This window comes from Mytilus trossulus, chromosome 2 (assembly GCF_036588685.1).
Source record: "Mytilus trossulus isolate FHL-02 chromosome 2, PNRI_Mtr1.1.1.hap1, whole genome shotgun sequence".
Taxonomy (NCBI): domain Eukaryota; kingdom Metazoa; phylum Mollusca; class Bivalvia; order Mytilida; family Mytilidae; genus Mytilus; species Mytilus trossulus.
In genome coordinates this window covers 8,701,763-8,722,885 of record NC_086374.1, presented here as the reverse complement: position 1 = coordinate 8,722,885, position 21,123 = coordinate 8,701,763, and the positions used below count along the sequence as shown (strand labels likewise).

Sequence of the window (21,123 nt, the reverse complement as noted above, 5' to 3'; positions counted from 1 at the left end):
GTCATCCCTAAGCCTTTTATATAATACAACATGGGCTTGGTCTTTTGCTGATTGTTGAACACAGTCAGGTGACCTGTAGTCTTAAGTGTCCTTTGGTGATTTGGTGACGTTGGTTCAATCATACAACATTTTTTTATTTTGATATTTAAAGCTTTCCTGTAAAATTTTGCTGCATACACAACATATCTTGTCACTGATTCCTCAAAAGCAATACAGTATTATGTCCATTGAACTGTCAGAACTAAGGAAAATGCAAATGGAAATGTCATGAAATTGTAGAACTTCTAAAGTTTGAAATGTGGTCCATACCAGTATTATTAGCTTTTTTGTATTTTTATGGAGATGTTACATGCTGTAGACTTACTGGCTAGATGCTTTTTACTTTCTCAAGATATTCTAACTAGCTGCTCTCTAAATTCTAACTAGCTGCTATATTCTAACTAGCTGCTCTTTAAATCTAACTAGCTGCTATATTCTAACTAGCTGCTCTCTATATTCCAACTAGCTGCTCTCTATATTCTAACTAGCTGCTCTCTATATTCTAACTAGCTGCTCTCTATATTCTAACTAGCTGCTCTCTAAATTCTAACTAGCTGTTATATTCTAACTAGCTGCTCTCTATATTCCAACTAGCTGCTCTCTATATTCTAATTAGCTGCTCTCTATATTCTAACTAGCTGCTCTCTCTATTCTAACTAGCTGCTCTCTATATTCTAATTAGCTGCTCTCTATATTCTAACTAGCTGCTCTCTATTTCTAACTAGCTGCTCTCTATATTCTAACTAGCTGCTCTCTATATTCTAATTAGCTGCTCTCTATATTCTAACTAGCTGCTCTCTATATTCTAACTAGCTGTTCTCTATATTCTAAATAGCTGCTCTCTATATTCCAACTAGCTGCTCTCTATATTCTTATTAGCTGCTCTCTATATTCTAACTAGCTGCTGTCTATTTCTAACTAGCTGCTCTCTATATTCTAACTAACTGCTCTCTATATTTCAACTAGCTGCTCTCTATATTCTAACTAGCTGCTCTCTATATTCCAACTAGCTGCTCTCTATATTTTTTACTAGCTTCTCTCTATAGTCCAACTAGCTGCTCTCTATTTCTAACTAGCTGCTCTCTATATTCCAACTAGCTGCTCTCTATATTCTAACTAGCTGCTCTCTATATTCTAACTAGTTGCTCTCTATATTCCAACTAGCTGCTCTCTATATTCCAACTAGCTGCTCTCTATATGCTAATTAGCTGCTCTCTATATTCTAACTAGCTGCTCTCTATTTCTAACTAGCTGCTCTCTATATTCTATTTCCATACGTGTGTATTGTATTGGTATTTCATTATTCTGAATGATCTTTTTGTTGAACTGTATTCTTATATCTGTATGGTAAAATATAGTTATAGTTTTGCTCTATTGTTTTTTTAAGCTTTTTTTTTTTTATTATTATAACTTTTCATCTGCCAGTTCAGAGGTGTCCTAGGAAGTCTACTGCTTATAAAAGGATCTATCAAATCTATTGTTTTAGTTAAATATTAGTAAAATTAATCTATATGAATGCATAATTTTCTGGATTGTAAGACTGTGAAAAAAAATTAGTACTATTCTATTTTTCCTTTGAACTTAAGCTAATTTGGGGACATTTTTACATAAATAAATTTAGATGTACATTTGATGAGTCAAGGAATTATAAGTCTCCTAGATACTTTATAATGATTGATATTTTCTGCAGTTTTTGTCAGCCTTATCAGCCCCGGAACCAAAAGCAGACAAGACTAATTTCAGGAAGTTAAAGAGGATGACAAATGTGATAGGAAAAGTAACCGAGGCCATTCAAGATTTAGCCATTCACAAAATAAAGGAAGTAGCAGAATATCCTAAAGTTGATGTTGTTACATTGAATCCAACTGCAGTCTCCCCTCAGGAGGTAAGAAAGTCATTTGGTTGTAAAACATACATGTACCATAGTATTTCACCATTGAATCCAACTGCAGTCTCCCCTCAGGAGGTAAGAAAGTCATTTGTTTCAATATCGATATTGTATGATAATCAATCAAACTTCTTATCACAACCATTAAATACTAAGATCTATGAACAAATAATTCTTATATGATTTGAATATTAAGGAATACATTTATATGATTGGTCAAGAGAGCTTCCAGAAGTGGCTCAATAGACGATGATGTCCTTACTACTTTCTGTAACCAATGTAAACAAGATAGCTAATTTTATGCAGGACATTTTTTTGCATTAACCAAAAATATATTCATGAGCCTAAGCCATCAATTAAGAGAAATTCAGAGATTTGAAACATTATTGCTGTGTTTTTAGTCTTAATGTTTTCGTTGTAGTTCCTTGGAGCCTTTTCTGATGGGATATGGCAGGGTGGACTATTTCCTAAGATCCTAAAGGACTCATCATTTCTATCTGATGCTGTGAGAAATTACATCAGTGGTTTAAAGGACAAGAAAAATAAAGGACAGGATCTACCTTCAGTGTTAGTACGGTGGATTGTATTAGACGGAGTTATGCACCCTGTTTGGACCGAGAGCATCAATACTTTATTTGATGAGGAAAATAAATTATCAGTGGCCAATGGAGGAAGTGTGGATTTACAAGGTGAGATTTATATACAGAGCATAAGCTTTTGACAAAAACCAGCAGACAGGGAGACAGTTCTGTGGATAAAAGTCCTTGTCAGAGATATTCTTTTGGCATCTGTGAGATCAGATATTTTAAAATTAACATCAGTAGTCATTCTTGATCAACTTCATGCTTTAATACATGTATCATCTCATATTTATTTTCTGATAAGCTGCATTCCTCTTGTTTTGCTTTTCACTAAATCCATGGATTTTCTGTGGTCTCATTCCTTGACCATGGTCATTTCATTTACATCAGACTTGACTCTTTTTCCTGTCAATCATTTTAAACTTGACTCAGATCAGATTAAAATTGAAATTCAGAAATTTATATGTCAATTAATGAAGGCAACAGTTGATTAAATTGATAAAGCTTGAGATTGATTTTTACATCTCCAAATATATCATACAGATAAAACAATTAGAATCTAAATGCTAGGTCTAAAGCAATGTAATGCTGTGCCTGTCATTTTTTTCACTGACATTAAAACATTGACAAAAGTGCTACCTTTTCATTATTGAATACCCCACATATTTTTTTATCAGAAGTTTCATACAGGAATCAGCGTTTTATATATAATATATATTGAGAAAAAGATGACTTTATATATTTAGAACGTAATGGACATAAGCAGGCACGTGTGTGGCCACCATTGGAAGGTACAGTGACTAGTTAGTTATTGTGTAAATCAACCATAGCATGCTATTTTTAGCTTCAGCCACTATTAGGAAGCCATCTTTTATGAGCTTCATTCTGATGTGTTATCACCTGATGAGATCATACTCTTCTTTTGATCTCATTATTTACGAATTATTTTTTTTAGGAAATTTACAAACTCACACCTTCTTAGTAGATTTCAGTTTAGCTAATAGATTAAATTGTATTAAGCTTACTTGCATTAGTTCTTTTGAATCCATGAAGATTGAGAAATTTCTTGAGACCTAATTGTGGAACCAGATATCCTGATATTCTGATAGCTGCTTGGTTTGCACAGTACTAAGTGAAATTAGTAATGTTTATATTTTATTACAATTCAGTTTAGTTTTAGTTATATTAGAAGTTGTATTATATTTATATTATGTAGAATTATGCTATAGTTGATAAAAAAAAATGAGAAAAGACAATATTCAGGTAGTTTCTTATTTCAATAAAAAATATTTACTTTAACTAAACTTTCACCAGATTTTTTTTGGTTTACCATATACTTTGCAGGGGTATCATTTGCTAGAAAGGTTACATGATGAATTTATTCACATGTCAACTTTAACTTCAACTGAAACTAAAAAAATATATTTAAAAGAAAAGTGCATATTATTTTTTTTATGTGGCAGTGTTTTATAGTTTTTCTGTAGATACATTTCACCAAAATATTTGTAATTTTATTTATCAAACAGTTTTAACTTACATATAGAAACCTTTCCTTTAAATGATTTTTATTTTAATCAGTTTATCTTATTGTTAGTTTATTATTGTTGTAAATAAGTAATAAGCCTATACACCTAAGTTTTATATTAGTCAAATACATTTTATCTGATTTTGAAACTGCCTTTGTGATGTTTGGAATTTCTCTCAACAAAATAATGCCTTTTTCAAAAGGAAAAAAATAGTTTCATGGACAATATACAAATGTATAGTCATTATAGACCAATGCATATTTTATTGAATGCATTTTGCTATGTATCTGATAATAGATAAAACAGTCAATATTTTCTGAACTAACATGTAATTTTTGTTTCCAGACACAACAGCACTGATTTATGAGACTAATTATCTATCTGATGCCTCTCCAGCAACTCTGGCTCGTTGTGTTATTATAAACTTTGGTTCTGACACTGTGCATTGGAATTCATTATTTGAATCCTGGAGAACAACTGCTAAATCAAGATGGGTCCTGACCTCAGCAGCGTATGTTTTCTTCATGTTACTAGAATGCATTTATGTGATCATTTTATTTCTTATTTAGTTCATCAGATCAGTTAACATGTAGTGCAAAATAAAATGGCGTAAATGAAAAACTGTTAATGTTCAAAAGTCTATGATAAAGAAAACAAATATATTTCTTAGTATTTTTAAAGCTAGTTTATAGTCTAGGAATGATTTTACATTGTAACTTTTTTAATGTTTAGATTTAAAGTATGGGAAGAGTTAGGCAGAGACATATTTCCTCCTACATTGTAACTTTTTTAATGTTTAGATTTAAAGTATGGGAAGAGTAAGGCAGAGACATATTTCCTCCTACACTATAACTTTTTTAATGTTTAGATTTAAAGTATGGGAAGAGTTAGGCAGAGACATATTTCCTCCTACATTGTAACTTTTTTAATGTTTAGATTTAAAGTATGGGAAGAGTTAGGCAGAGACATATTTCCTCCTACATTGTAACTTTTTTAATGTTTAGATTTAAAGTATGGGAAGAGTTAGGCAGAGACATATTTCCTCCTACATTGTAACTTTTTTAATGTTTAGATTTAAAGTATGGGAAGAGTTAGGCAGAGACATATTTCCTCCTACATTGTAACTTTTTTAATGTTTAGATTTAAAGTATGGGAAGGGTTAGGCAGAGACATATTTCCTCCTTCATTATAACTTCTTTAATGTTTAGATTTAAAGTATGGGAAGAGTTAGGCAGAGACATATTTCCTCCTACATTGTAACTTTTTTAATGTTTAGATTTAAAGTATGGGAAGAGTTAGGCAGAGACATATTTCCTCCTACATTATAACTTTTTTTAATGTTTAGATTTAAAGTATGGGAAGAGTTAGGCAGAGACATATTTCCTCCTACATTATAACTTTTTTAATGTTTAGATTTAAAGTATGGGAAGAGTTAGGCAGAGACATATTTCCTCCTACATTGTAACTTTTTTAATGTTTAGATTTAAAGTATGGGAAGAGTTAGGCAGAGACATATTTCCTCCTACATTGTAACTTTTTTAATGTTAAGATTTAAAGTATGGGAAGAGTTAGGCAGAGACATATTTCCTCCTACATTATAACTTTTTTTAATGTTTAGATTTAAAGTATGGGAAGAGTTAGGCAGAGACATATTTCCTCCTACATTGTAACTTTTTTAATGTTTAGATTTAAAGTATGGGAAGAGTTAGGCAGAGACATATTTCCTCCTACATTATAACTTTTTTTAATGTTTAGATTTAAAGTATGGGAAGAGTTAGGCAGAGACATATTTCCTCCTACATTGTAACTTTTTTAATGTTAAGATTTAAAGTATGGGAAGAGTTAGGCAGAGACATATTTCCTCCTACATTGTAACTTTTTTAATGTTTAGATTTAAAGTATGGGAAGAGTTAGGCAGAGACATATTTCCTCCTACATTGTAACTTTTTTAATGTTTAGATTTAAAGTATGGGAAGAGTTAGGCAGAGACATATTTCCTCCTACATTGTAACTTTTTTAATGTTTAGATTTAAAGTATGGGAAGAGTTAGGCAGAGACATATTTCCTCCTACATTGTAACTTTTTTAATGTTTAGATTTAAAGTATGGGAAGAGTTAGGCAGAGACATATTTCCTCCGACATTGTAACTTTTTTAATGTTTAGATTTAAAGTATGGGAAGAGTTAGGCAGAGACATATTTCCTCCTACATTATAACTTTTTTAATGTTTAGATTTAAAGTATGGGAAGAGTTAGGCAGAGACATATTTCCTCCTACATTGTAACTTTTTTAATGTTTAGATTTAAAGTATGGGAAGAGTTAGGCAGAGACATATTTCCTCCTACACTATAACTTTTTTAATGTTTAGATTTAAAGTATGGGAAGAGTTAGGCAGAGACATATTTCCTCCAACATTGTAACTTTTTTAATGTTTAGATTTAAAGTATGGGAAGAGTTAGGCAGAGACATATTTCCTCCTACACTATAACTTTTTTAATGTTTAGATTTAAAGTATGGGAAGAGTTAGGCAGAGACATATTTCCTCCTACATTGTAACTTTTTTAATGTTTAGATTTAAAGTATGGGAAGAGTTAGGCAGAGACATATTTCCTCCAACATTGTAACTTTTTTAATGTTTAGATTTAAAGTATGGGAAGAGTTAGGCAGAGACATATTTCCTCCTACATTGTAACTTTTTTAATGTTTAGATTTAAAGTATGGGAAGAGTTAGGCAGACCCATATTTCCTCCTGCATTGTAACTTTTTTAATGTTTAGATTTAAAGTATGGGAAGAGTTAGGCAGAGACATATTTCCTCCTGCATTGTAACTTTTTTAATGTTTAGATTTAAAGTATGGGAAGAGTTAGGCAGAGACATATTTCCTCCTACAATATAACTTTTTTAATGTTTAGATTTAAAGTATGGGAAGAGTTAGGCAGAGACATATTTCCTCCAACATTGTAACTTTTTTAATGTTTAGATTTAAAGTATGGGAAGAGTTAGGCAGAGACATATTTCCTCCTACACTATAACTTTTTTAATGTTTAGATTTAAAGTATGGGAAGAGTTAGGCAGAGACATATTTCCTCCTACATTGTAACTTTTTTAATGTTTAGATTTAAAGTATGGGAAGAGTAAGGCAGAGACATATTTCCTCCTACATTATAACTTTTTTAATGTTTAGATTTAAAGTATGGGAAGAGTTAGGCAGAGACATATTTCCTCCTACATTGAAGTTTCTTAAGAATGAATGTTGTTCAGCACTAATGACAGATGTTGGTTCCGTATCAGACGAAGTCAATACAGGGATACAGGAAATCAGTTCTTTCCTAAAGATCCTCTCCACACTATTAGATAAGATGTTTCTCAGGGATGATTTTGAGAAGAAACAGAAGTCAATGGAACATGATGGTACATAAATAGTTCCAATATTATCCTTTATCTTTGCTTAATTATTACTACTACTAAACTTTGACATATTTTGGTCTAGTTTTCTTATAGAAACAGAAATAAGATATTAAAAAAAAGGTATTGAGTAAATGTCTGTAGCAACCTGACATAAAAATTAACATGTAAAGGTCGGCATATGAAGATCAGTGATGAAAACACAAGATTTTATAAATCATAAAACTTTAAATTCTCTTTAGCTGAATTAAGGTATAAAACATGGATATTGTGATTGGTTAGCACAAGTAGTACCCAAGTGTTCTGCCACTTAACAAGCGGTAGTACTGGAAAGATTACAAAAACAAATTCAACAGTCAAACAAATACTATACACCAAATGTATTCAGCAGACAAATATAGCAACAAGTTATGATCCTACTCACTCAGACAAACATGTTGATTGTTCAAACTGGTTTAAAATATATTGAATAATAAAGTAATGCATATTATGCCTTTGTTAGGGGTATGTCTTGTACCTGTCTTGCATCTGAAGAAAGGAAATTACTTAAAAATGAGATATGTTTTACCTTTGTTTATTTAAAGATGATAATCGTAAAACTCCCAGCAGTATGGCACCATCTCGACAGGCAACCAGCCGTATGACCAGTAGTTCCCAGATAGAGCACCTCTTACCAAATTATTTGGAAATTCTGAAAGGAATGTTTGCATTTTCCTACATCTGGAGCTTTGGAGGACACATACATGAAAGGTGATTTAAAATGTTTGACATTTTGTATTAATTATTTTGGATTTTAATTAAGAAGCTCTTCTGCTGTGAAATGAAAAAAACAATTGCAATCCATATTACTGTATAAACATCACAATTTTTATACTTATTTTTACATCTATGAATTTATTGGTCTTTTTGTGACAGATTCAAGGATAAATTCAGCAAGTTTTCCCATGATGCTATGTACAGAGCAACCCATCCTATTCGTATCCCTTTCCCAGCAACTGTCTTTGACTATTGTTTAGACGAAACCACAGGCACATTCTTGAGATGGGGAGAGAAACAGCAAGAAAGATCTAAGATTTTAGCAGGAGGCTATATGATAACTCCTGATGTAAGTTACTTGTTTTTTTGCTTACAAAGTAAAAGAAACAATATATCAAGATTTTTAAACAAATAAATCAATAAGTGTATAGCTATTACCACCAAGAATCAGAAGGACAAACAATCAAATTATAAAATCCACTTTACAATAAAGAAAATATTAATGAACCATAACCTATGTTTTAACTTCAAATGTCTAATATACTTTAAAGCCTTCTTGTGATTTTGTCAGACTTCTATTATAATGAATGCTAAACCTTGTTACAATAATTTGAGTTTCTGGACATTCTGTTCAGATCATAACCAAACTTTGGAACAACCATTGGGTTCATAGTTTGAAGATTTAAATCACAACAGTTTTAAATTGATAAAAATCTTGATTCTGGATGATATCTTTTGAATCATACATTGAACTAATATCAAATATTTAGAATTAGGTAACAATTTAGGGAATGTTTTGTTTAATCAATCTTTAACTTTTAATATCAGAATATACATGAATTACTTTGTAGGTTGAGAAGTATAATTACTTAATAGAACTGATGCTGAATGCTCAACACCCTGTGTTACTGACAGGATTACCAGGTGTTGGCAAAACTACTCTAATACAGGTAATAATTATGAATAAGTTGAAATAATAATTGATTAAAAGACAAATATTTCGGCACAGTAAATGGCATATGTTAGGGTCCATCATTTCATTTTATATTGCAAAACAAAGATAAACACTGACAAAGCCAATTGCTATATGGAAATCTTTGTCACATATTATCTTCTTTTTATTCCTATCTGTATTGTAGAATACTGTGTTGTCGAAACAGACCAGTACCAATATCCTGATGTCCAGAGGTATGACTAGTTCAATCTTCCAGAATACAATGGTATCACATATCTTAGAACTTAAACATAAGATAGCTAACAGCCTACCTACGTCAGGAGTAACTGCTGGACGAGGGAAACATACACATCTGTTCTACATAGATGATCTCAATACAGCACCTACCAATGTTGAAGGGGGTAAGTGTCTTTTGTAAGCTTGTGAAGGGGGTAAGTGTCTTTTGTAAGCTTGTTAGTAGGTCATTATTTCATTAAAATCAAATAGCACTTAATGTACAATACTTCCAAACCTGAATCCATTATTTGAAACTTCAAATTTTTAAGCCATGTCATAGGATGCAATGATGCTGAATATTGTGTAACTGGTCAAAGAACTTTTATAATGCATTACCAATAAAAATTTAGAATACAAAATTATTTAACTGCTCAAAGAACTCTTACAATGATTTACCTTTGAACAATTTAGTACATGTATACAAAAGAAACTTCATAGCCATGTCATAGAATGCAATGAATTTGTATATCATTTTTAATAGCTGAAAGATCTTGTACAATGAATTACCATTGAATAATTTTGTATACAAAAGGAACTTTCCAATTTTTGTTTAAGTTCAATTTGTTCTTTCTTTCATGTTGTACTTCTATTTGTAAACAGGGTATCAGCCACCTTTGGAATTGTTACGTCAAATACTAACTCAACGTGGATGTTATGACCGACAGAGAAAAGAATTCCAGGATATGGAAGAGGCCATGTTTTTAGCTTCTACAACGCCACCTAGTGTAGCAGGTAGTCTTCTTTCTGGGGTTGACTCTTGAAAGTTCATGTATTATTCACTGGACTACAATTTTAGGGTAATGTAAATACAGCTGTTGAAAAAAGTGACTTTCTAAAATCTGTTGTTGTTCTGCAGTTGAGGTTCATAAAGGGTGTACAATAATCAATAATTCTGACTTTTTTTTATGTGAAATGTTTTATCTTTTGAAATACCTAACCAACCTTTTTCAACAGAAATTGACCAAGTTTGTTTTGTCCACAAAGAAGTTTGTTAATAGTGTTTTTAAATGGTTAATGAATTAATAAAATTATCTGTGCATTTCTTTTCCTATTGTATTATTTTTTAGATGTAATAAAAGGGAAGTTTTGTTGAGTGTATCTGTTTGGGAAAGCATGTAAATATTTTGCTGCCTTGTCCAATTATATGATTGCACACAATAAAGAGGAGGGAATAGTTTCTTGTATAATTAAATTAAAGTCTAACATGTAGATATATTTATTCAGGGTATGGATTAGGGAAAGCAAGTCATGTGATGTCAACTAGACTGACACGCCTCTTTGTCAATCTAACCGTGTTTACCCCTGCACCTGAAACCCTCCTCAGTATGCATGGTAGAGCATTACAGAACTGGCTAGAAGAATTTCCCACATACAGTGTAGAGCATCATTTTGAATTTGCCAGGGTAAGTTACAAATAATTTATTTACTGTTGTCTCATCTGCAATCGTACCACATCTCATTATTATTATATTATTGTAGAAACTTATAAAACTGTGAATTGCTCAGATCTTTGTATGGTTATAAAACTATAAAGTTGAAAAAGGTTAGCAGATATTTCTATGTACTCTGTTGAGGTGTATAGCATTGTATGTTTACAAAAGGTATGTAAATTTACACAAAGGAAATAAAATTGAGAATGGAAATGGGGAATGTATCAAAGAGACAACAGCCCGACCATAGAGCAGACAACAGCAGAAGGTCACCAACAGGTCTTCAATGTAATGAGAAATCCTGCACTCGGAGGCGTCCTTCAGCTGGCCCCTAAACAAATACATACTAGTTCAGTGATAATGAATGCCATACTAATTTCCAAATTGTACACAAGAAACTAAAATTAAAAAAATACAAGATTAACAAAGACCAGAGGCTCCTGACTTGGGACAGGCGCAAAAATGCGGCGGTGTTAAACATGTTTATGAGATCTCAACCCTCCCCCTATACCTATAGCCTATGTAGAAAAGTAAACGCATAACAATACGTACATTTAAAATTCGATTCAAGAGAAGTCTGAGTCTGATGTTAGAAGATGTAACCAAAGAAAATTAACAAAATGACAATTATACATAAATAACTAGCAGTTAACTGACATGCAAGCTCCAGATTTCAATTAAACTGATTGAAAGATTATGATTTCATCATATGAATATCAGGCTTAATCCTTTCTAATGAACTTTTAAAGAAACTCATGTTCCTATTTAACTTATGGAGAACAGATATTCTGGTTGATAATAACAATAATAACAGGTTAAACATATTAAGCATTGAGATGTTGTTTTATAGATAAATATATTTTAGGCAATGACTCTAGGATTGCTGGACCTGTATGGTCGTATAAAGGAAAAGCTCCGGCCTACACCAACCAATGCCCATTATTTATTTAGCTTACATGATGTGTCCAGAGTAGTTCATGGTATTCTATTGATGTCACCAAGGTCTAGGTCCAGAAAAATGTTAAGAAAGAAAAAGGATGGAGATTCAAGTAGGATAATTTGAATTATGATTTTTTCATTAACTTGATAAACTCCTCTGCATTGCTTTCAGTAATAACTTGTAAAAGAGTAGAAATATGATCAAGTTTATTTAAATGTTTTTGTAAAAGCTATAATTTGAGCTATGAATATTTTACACTGTTCAGGTACATTTGACAGCTTTATAATAAGGTAGACAAATGTTGGCCCACTTCTGACTAGAATTGTTGTATGTATGTAAATTGCAATCGAGAATTTTGAGAAAAGATTTGTGTTTATTCCTCAGGAAGCAGTAGAGTATCGCGACAGACATCTTGGTCAGAGTCCAAGTCTCGGACAGTCAGTGGAGCTAGCGGTGGATATGTTATAGAGGGAGGGTCATCTGCTCCTATGATGAAGGTCATAGGTCAACTCTGGTGTCATGAATGTACTAGGATGTTTGCTGACCGACTTGTTTCTCCTGATGGTGGGTGCAAGCTATCAGTTTTTGTTTTATTACTTTATGCAGAAGAAACCTTGTATGATTTTAGGTTTGATAATTAGTTTTAATTTGAATAAATGTGTGATTGTCAGTTCAAGGTTATTTGTAATGTTCATACTTTGTCAAAGTAAGTATGACTGAGGCCATATAGATATATTGTTTCTAGTTTTATTTACATGAAGTATAAATATCTGTTGAATGTACATAGCTGTAGCATTTCTGATACTATGTCATGGAACGATACCTGCCTAACTTTTTTGTATGTAGATGTAATGTTTGGATATGATATAGATAAGTTCATATACATTCTTGATATATTATAGATTCCAATTGGTTTTCCAAGTCTTTAGAGGAGACAGCTCTGAAATATTTCTGTTTACCCAGAGATGATCACAAATCAGAGATGACTGCCATATCTGAAGAAACTCATTCACAAACTGTAAGTTCTATTCAAAGTGGCTTGCATCATTAGTACTGACAAACTACAAACTTTTGGGAAGAAAGATACATTATAAATTGCTTTAAACGGTGCAAATACTCATTAATCATTATAATTATTTTTTCTCAAAACCACAAAATTTGACATCAACAATTATCCCTTAAATGTTCTTTCCATAGTTTAAGATAATTTGCAAATTTTTTTTCAACAAAAAATGTATTTAAATATTATATTACAGGGGCGTGGTACTCCTCAGACTACAACCTCACCACCTATATCAGAGCCAGAATCTGAGGAGGAAGACAATGAGCTGACTGCTGTAGATGAAGTATCTACTATACGAGAGAACGATGATCAAACCACCACATCTTCAGAGAAACTAGTCACACCCATGGATACACCTGTACCTCTAGGAGAATCAACTCATAGAACTGCTGAGTCTACACCCGGACCAAGGGGAACTCCAGATACTGTCAGGACAAGGGCTTCAGGTAGGTTTAGATAGATACACCTGTACCTCTAGGAGAATCTACTCATAGAACTGTAGAGTCTACACCTGGGCCAAGGGGAACTCCTGATACTGTCAGGACAAGGGCTTCAGGTAGGTTTAGATAGATCTTATCAGGTGGACCAAGGGAAACTCCAGATACTGTCAGGACAAGGGCTTCAGGTAGGTTTAAATCAGTCTTAAGAGGTGGTCCAAGGGGAACTCCAGATACTGTTAGGACAAGGGCTTCAGGTAGGTTTAGATAGATCTTAAGAGGTTGACCGAGTGGAACTCCAGATACCGTCAGGACAAAGGCTTCAAGTAGGTTTAAATCAGTCTTAAGAGGTGGTCCAAGGGGAACTCCAGATACTGTTAGGACAAGGGCTTCAGGTAGGTTTAGATAGATCTTAAGAGGTTGACCGAGGGGAACTCCAGATACTGTTAGGACAAGGGCTTCAGGTAGGTTTAGATAGATCTTAAGAGGTGGACCGAGGGGAACTCCAGATACTGTCAGGACAAGGGCTTCAGGTAGGTTTAGATAGATCTTAAGAGGTTGACCAAGGGGAACTCCAGATACCATCAGGACAAGGGCTTCAAGTAGGTTTAAATCAGTCTTAAGAGGTGGTCCAAGGGGAACTCCAGATACTGTTAGGACAAGGGCTTCAGGTACTGTGGATTCATTTATTTCCGTGGTTACCAATTTTTGTGGTTTGAGGGAAATTTACATATTCGTGGATATTTAATTTCGTGGTTTTGGCAAAGACTACACTCATTCCTTTACAAAATTTGTATTTCGTTGAACATTTGAATTCGTGGTTCTCCTGTACCAACGAAATCCATGAAAATTGGTATCCAACGAATATTAATGAATCCACAGTAGGTTTATATCAATCTTAAGAGGTGGTCTAAGGGGAACTCCTGATAGTGTCAGAACAAGAGCTTCAGGTGGGTTTAGATAGATCTTAAAGGATTTTATGTTTTTAATTAGTCATTGTTTACACTGTCAGGCCCTTTGGTAGGTGTGAGCAAAATCTGGGTCTAATACTGTTCTGAACCAAGAGATTTTTTAAATGTAATCTTAACTCACAAATGTTTAACCATACATATCTAAAACATGTAAGACCATTACATCCTTAAATACAGATGTGCAAAGTCTTAATAATTAAGATTTTTCAGTACCTTGAGATTATTGATTCCACTTACTGGACAGTTCATGTTCCTATTTGTGAATAACATTGTCAAACTAATAGAATTTGCTAAGAAACCAGAAAACATTAGTCCAGTGCTTTTACATGATAATTATTGCTTTGACGATTTCTAGGAGCGGATACAGAGTTAGGTACCAATAGAACAACTAATGCTGATCCTACCTCAGAGTCAGAGTATGAGTCAGACCCATCAGAGGAGAGTGAAAGTAGTGAAGATGATTCATTGGACGAGACAGAAACAGAAACTATAGACACAGCAAGAGGTACTTAACTAAGGACTATCCTTGTTTATTTTGTTATGGTTATAGCAAATTCAGTAGTTGTTGGTATGAAAAGAAGAATGGATTAAAATTATGGGATTATTTGTAATTAGTCATGTTAGCCTTCTCTATAGCATTGATATATTAGGAATGGTCAGTTTTTGTGGACATTTTTACATCATTTCTGAATGGCTGAGTGTCATGTTTAACATTCTAATATTGGGTAAAAACATTTTAGATTTGACATTAATTCTAACAAATGTAACTTTATTAAGGTTATTCTTTAATATTTAGTATAAAACGGAGAGTTCTTATTCTTATTTGTTTGATTTATATTTTTGTAATACCAAGATTGTTACTAATCTCAAATTAATTTCAACAAATTGTTTGTTAGCTAACACCATACTCTAACCTGCATGCCTAATCCATGTTTTACAGCTAAAAAAACACCACTTACAGAGGTATCTAAACAACAATCAGAAAGCAGAGCATCATCTTATTTTACAGGTATTTTAAGCATTCACACAATTTACTCCCATTTACTAGCTATGCTTTTATGTAGATTGATGTTTTGACCAGTCCAGAGTAGTTTTTATGTAATCTTTATATTTTTTCCTTTTTTCACAAGGTTAACTGGGTCTTTAGCAAACATAAACCTTTACACCATTGATATTACAATATGGTTTCTGAAACAAATACATTATTTAAAATAATCATTACTTCAAGATTTCTACCTAAGGAACAGTCTTCAAATGTACAACTTGTATATTTCATCTGTAATGTTTTTTAACACCTACTTGCATGAGAAACAAATAACAAATAACAAAAAAAATGTGTGTAGAAAGTTAACTGTGTAATAGTTTTTACTTAATTAGCTGTTTATACATTTAGTAACATTAATGTTTACGTGATCTAATATGCATGTATATATAATCCTCCATTTTAATTCCATTTTACCAGCCAGTACACGAATAACAGTCAATACTAACAAAGGTAAGAGTTACCTCCCCTTATCTGATTGTAGCTGTTTGACTTCATACAACCTTTTGGGTAGATATTTTGTAAGGCATCTGGATATCTTCTTATTATTGTTAAAACATTGCGTTTAGGAAAAGATGAGAAATTGTAAAGAGTCTAGGACATTAATCAGATTATAAATCAGAGTTCATTGTGTATTTTATTTCCAATCATTTCATGGGTTTTTCTTTCATGGAGATACAAATAATTATAAGTTTTGTTATAAAAGAATTTTTAAAAGTGTACTTGAAATTGACAAAAATATATTTGAAATGTAAGAATAAGCAATCACACGAAAAGTATTGATATAAGACATAGGAATTTTTGATTAATTTGAGAGAAAGTAAAAAAGCAAAAGTCATTCACCAAATGGTCATTTTATATATCTACCCAATAGGATTTCTGTTTAAATGTAGCTGCTAGTGTGCCTTCATTGCCATTAGAAACTTCAGTATTTTATATATCTACCCAATAGGATTTCTGTTTAAATGTAGCTGCTAGTGTGCCTTCATTGCCATTAGAAACTTCAGTATTTTATATATCTACCCAATAGGATTTCTGTTTAAATGTAGCTGCTAGCGTGCCTTCATTGCCATTAGAAACTTCAGTATTTTATAATGACATAATACATTTCTGTTTTCTTAAAAAATAGTTTGAATATTATGAATGGCTAAAACTACATGGGGAACTTATATTTGTCTATTCTGAAATATAGAACTCAACTCTCATTTTCTCTTTGCTAGAAAACTTGGGTTATAGAATCTGACTAACATCTTTTTCAATATAATGTGATGATGATGGACAAAAACTTCATACTGATATTCCAGACAAGGTTGAATAAGTAAAATTCTTATGTTTTTACTGACTTAGATTTTAATTACCTCTTTTTTCAGGTTCTTTGTTAACCTTTGAAACCAGTTCTATTATATATTTAAATTAACTGACATATTTTAATCTTTTGAATGATGAAAACCATAATTTAAATGTTTCATCTCATAACTGAACTCTTAACCTCCAACGTAATGAGGGAAACTCCATTTAAGGAGTCCTGTCTCGCCCACTTGTGTGTTCTCTTTCAATTGAAAAAAAAATCTATCACAAAATCTTTTTTTTGTAATATTGGGTTTCTGTAGATCATTGCCAAAGCTGCTATTAAAATTTAACAAGTAAGTTATTTTAATAACTTGGTCGAACATTTGATATTTACATTCAAAATCATATAGAACTGGTTTTAAGGCATTCCTTTATTTGTTTACCTCCAACTTTTATACTAATAACCTCTGACATTTAACCTCTCCCCCTACAGAGTCAAGCGGTACAGACAGTGTTGAGCACGAACAGATGGGTGTGGCTAAGACTAAAGTTGCCCCTCCCACAGATCAAACAGGTAACTGTAATAAAATGAAAGGATAAAAATTGTTAACTCCCTTTGACGAAAAAACTTAGATACAGTGTTTTTCATTGCTTTGATGATAACATTTTTGAATGGTAATGTTTTGTTGAATCTCATTGATGAGATAAAGTCAACAAAATTTGTATTGTAAAATGATTAATTTGAACTATCCTTCCTTACTTACATATGTTATAACTGGAATTCCTAGTTTGATGTCCTTCCCAAATTCCTTTGTTAAATTTACCTAAAATAATAAATGCATGTTCTAACAGTATTTTAACGGTTCATTAGAATATCACAGAGCTTGAAAACAAATTTGTGAAAGTAAAATTGACTATATATAGATCAATCATACTGTGATGAAAGAAAAGTAGATTAAAACTTCTTCTTAGTCTTCTTCTTATACTCTGTAGTTCTTTAAATATCTATACTTCTTCTTTTATTATTTTTGTTAGCTGTGTTTTGCTAGAGCTTAAAAATATGAATTATGGTTTTGTTTTCAAGCATTGTTTTTTGTATGTCTCCCTTATAAGTGATTAATATAAAAAAGAAGATGTGATATGATTGCCAATGAGACAACTATCCACAAAAGACCAAAATGAAACAGACATTTTAAGACCATCACATGTAAACTAGAAGCATATATATTTGGTTATAGGTTATTGAAAAGTTAAGTGTTTCTGTAATATCTCTCATTTTGTTGCCTCTGCTTGGATATGGAAGCTATAACATAGTGATCCTACATTCTGTTGTCTATGGCAACAATATCTATGTTTAATCTGAGGTTAGAAATGGTTTTAAGACATCAATAACTTTGTCAAACGTTCATGGAATGTTATGAAAAATGTAAAAAAGTTTCTTTATGATAAATGCATTTTTTTCTGTATTTTCTTGATGAATGGACTAAATACTTAATGTCCTATTTCTGTGCTCCTTTAGCCGTTTCATAGTAATATTTTGTCAAGTAACCTCCATGTTTTAACAGCATCAATCAAAAATTTGATTGAATCTTTGTCATTTCTTCAAATTTGCTGACAAGTATATTTTTTTTAATATAGATATATAAGAAGTCCAGAGAACTGTTGCCTGTCATATTTTTAACCTTACATTTTAAAAACAAGCACACAGTTTTCTGGCTTACTGTAAGTAGTGGATGTCTTTCAATAGGTAACCACTGTTTTACATTGTTGTTTTGAATCTCTCCTGATATTTTATTATAGCACCAGGAGCACCTTTAACCAGTAGAGTTGGTAACATAGGAAGTCAGATCAATCTGAAACAAGTCAGGTCTAGTCAGGGAAGTCTGAAGTTCTCTAAGTCTGTCACATTTAAAGCTGGACTACTGGCTGATTGGGAGCATGAAGCTTACTTTGGACCCCTAATGAGTATGGATGAGGTAGGTCAAAGACAAATTTACACAAAGATTAACATAATTAGATCCTCCAAAATGACAAATAAATTAAAATTTGAGCAGATTGTTAATTTACAGCCAAATTATTGATACTTTTCTTGATCATTTTTATTTCTTTTCTGTTATCAAATAAAGCTATCACAGACCAGATTTCTTTTATGGTCTTGAAATAAAAAGTATTTAGTTATGAATTATCCATTTTATTTTATATTTTTTTTACAGTTGAAAGGATCATCAACCAGTTTGGTTGATTTTATTTTCTCCAAGTTTTATATGACAACTCACACAGAAACACTTGGAATGGCCATTGAAAAAGGTAAATTGCTGATGTTGTGTAGTTTTTTTTAGTTTGATATCTCACCAGAATACAAGTTCTCTGTCAAATGATGCATCACTTGAAACAAATCTTCTTCTCATTCTAAAGGTGTCTACTATGAAGATCTTCCATTAATGTCCTGTAGATGACTGATACACAGACAAAATTTTAGGAAATACATCCATAGAATTTCCATTGAATTCTTCTATTCCAAATATTATTCATCACACTGCATTATACCTTAAAATCCATAATTAGTGGAGATGCTGATTTCTTTTAGTTTTAGCAAAAAAACTTATGCAAAATTTAAGATCAAAACCACTGTCACTGCTCAACCTTTGTTGTAAAATCAAATTTAATTTCCAAAGCAAGTAAAACAGAAAGTAACTTACTTGCATGATAATGTATAATATATAGATATAACCAATATTTTCAGCTTATATGGATGGGACAGAGGAGAGTTTAGCTGAGGCCTTATCTACATGTCTTAATGTATATAATGCTGGCACTTCACAGAGACTTGATTTAGTGTTTTTCTCTGAAGCTATCAGACATGCAGCTAGGCTTAGTAGAGTATTGGTAAGTTTAGGTTTTATGTTTCCTCGGAAGCTATCAGACTTACATTTAGGCAGTAAGTTGCAGAAACTATAGTGTTTTTTTGTTTTTTTGGGTTTTTTTTGTCAAATGAAAACCTCTGTTGATATCAAGAAAGAAAAAGATATATGATTACCAATGAGACAATTCTCCACAAGAGACCAAATGACACAGAAATTAAAAAACTATAGGTCACCATACATCCATCAACAATAAGCCTAAAAATTCTAGCAAGAAAACTTTACAGCTTAATTTATGTACAAAATATTGAACGAAAACAAATATGTAACACAGCAACATGACTTGGGACAGGCACTTTCAGAATGTGGCAGGGTAAAAACTAGTTTGAGGCCCCCCTTCCTAACCAGGGACAGTGGTGTAACAATTCAACATAAAAACAAACTATAAAAATCAGGTGAAAATGGCTAAACTCATCAGATGTATACAAATAGAAAAACATCTAAAAATAACCACACAGAATGGATGTGGACAAGTAATTGTTTGATAGTTCAATGGAAAAACACAGTTTATGGGGAATCTATTCATAACACAAAATTAGTACATGCGCAACATAAAAAATAAGTTCCTTCTGTTCTTAATTATTCATTTCTTGTGTCTCTTTATTATAAATAAATGAAAAAGTTATCCCCCTTCCTTGGAAGTAGGACTAGTTCAAAGATTTGGTAATTAACTGTTTTTGAGTAAAAAGCAATAGTAATATTTTACCTTTGCAATGTCTTGCTGGGAATGATTAATGCTATATATATATAGGCTTTATAAAGTTACTGATGAATTACAAAATGTGATTAGAAATGTGTTGATATTTTTTACAGGCAATACAAGGAGGCCATGCTGTTCTGTTGGGTATGAGTTATTCTACTGGAAGGTGTACCCTTGCTAGACTGGCAGCTTATATAGCTCACTGTAAGGTAAAATATCATTAAAGTATATAACTAAAGACATCTCTTGTCATATCTCTGCATAATTCATGAAAAAAAATCACCACAAATGAAATCTTTATAGTTTGTACACTTTAAAAGGAAAATTTAAACTCTGAGTTAAATGAGTTTTCCAAAGCAATGAGAACTACAACTCTGAGTTAAATGAGTTTTCCAAAGCAATGAGAACTACAACTCTGAGTTAAATGAGTTTTCCAAAGCAATGAGAACTACAAGTGAGATACATCAGATTGAACTTTGAAATAAAAATATACACTTGTCACATAAGATAAATGGAAAAAAATAAAATTACTTTGGGCAATACTTAACCCTAAGATATAATTTATCAGAAAGCACCCTCCGACTGCTGTAGAAAGAGATGTAAAGGGGTAAGTTATACATGTGGTCGTGTCACAGCACATGTTGATGATATTAGTATATTTGTACTGGCGGTGTTCAGGAATTGGTTTGATTTTTTCAAGAAAGAGAATGTAGATAGTTTGTTGGTGAAGGTATTGTTGTTTGTTTACACAATTGGGGAATTGTATCACAGGTGAAATGAATTTGTTACTTCCATTAATTATTGCCATTTATATTAAGAATACAATTTAAAAAGATGAATGTTGCAATATTTATTCAAGACTTGCATATTATTTTTTTCTACTTGTAACATACATTACTAACAT

The 21,123-nt window shown here is 32.0% G+C and overlaps 1 protein-coding gene across 1 annotated transcript in view; it reads left to right on the top strand.

The window, feature by feature from the left end:
* LOC134706430 (dynein heavy chain domain-containing protein 1-like) overlaps positions 1-21,123 on the top strand; it is a 121,430-nt gene that overhangs the window by 56,550 nt on the left and 43,757 nt on the right. Inside the window, exons 51-72 of the mRNA XM_063565351.1 lie at positions 1,730-1,924; positions 2,349-2,616; positions 4,380-4,545; positions 7,218-7,444; positions 8,023-8,188; positions 8,354-8,543; positions 9,046-9,144; positions 9,334-9,550; positions 10,026-10,157; positions 10,650-10,828; positions 11,721-11,904; positions 12,180-12,359; positions 12,698-12,813; positions 13,052-13,304; positions 14,622-14,771; positions 15,207-15,275; positions 15,729-15,761; positions 17,092-17,172; positions 18,399-18,574; positions 18,812-18,905; positions 19,342-19,484; positions 20,333-20,428. Coding sequence (XP_063421421.1) covers positions 1,730-1,924; positions 2,349-2,616; positions 4,380-4,545; positions 7,218-7,444; positions 8,023-8,188; positions 8,354-8,543; positions 9,046-9,144; positions 9,334-9,550; positions 10,026-10,157; positions 10,650-10,828; positions 11,721-11,904; positions 12,180-12,359; positions 12,698-12,813; positions 13,052-13,304; positions 14,622-14,771; positions 15,207-15,275; positions 15,729-15,761; positions 17,092-17,172; positions 18,399-18,574; positions 18,812-18,905; positions 19,342-19,484; positions 20,333-20,428 — 3,414 coding nt within the window. The remainder of the gene's footprint in view (positions 1-1,729; positions 1,925-2,348; positions 2,617-4,379; positions 4,546-7,217; positions 7,445-8,022; positions 8,189-8,353; positions 8,544-9,045; positions 9,145-9,333; positions 9,551-10,025; positions 10,158-10,649; positions 10,829-11,720; positions 11,905-12,179; positions 12,360-12,697; positions 12,814-13,051; positions 13,305-14,621; positions 14,772-15,206; positions 15,276-15,728; positions 15,762-17,091; positions 17,173-18,398; positions 18,575-18,811; positions 18,906-19,341; positions 19,485-20,332; positions 20,429-21,123) is intronic.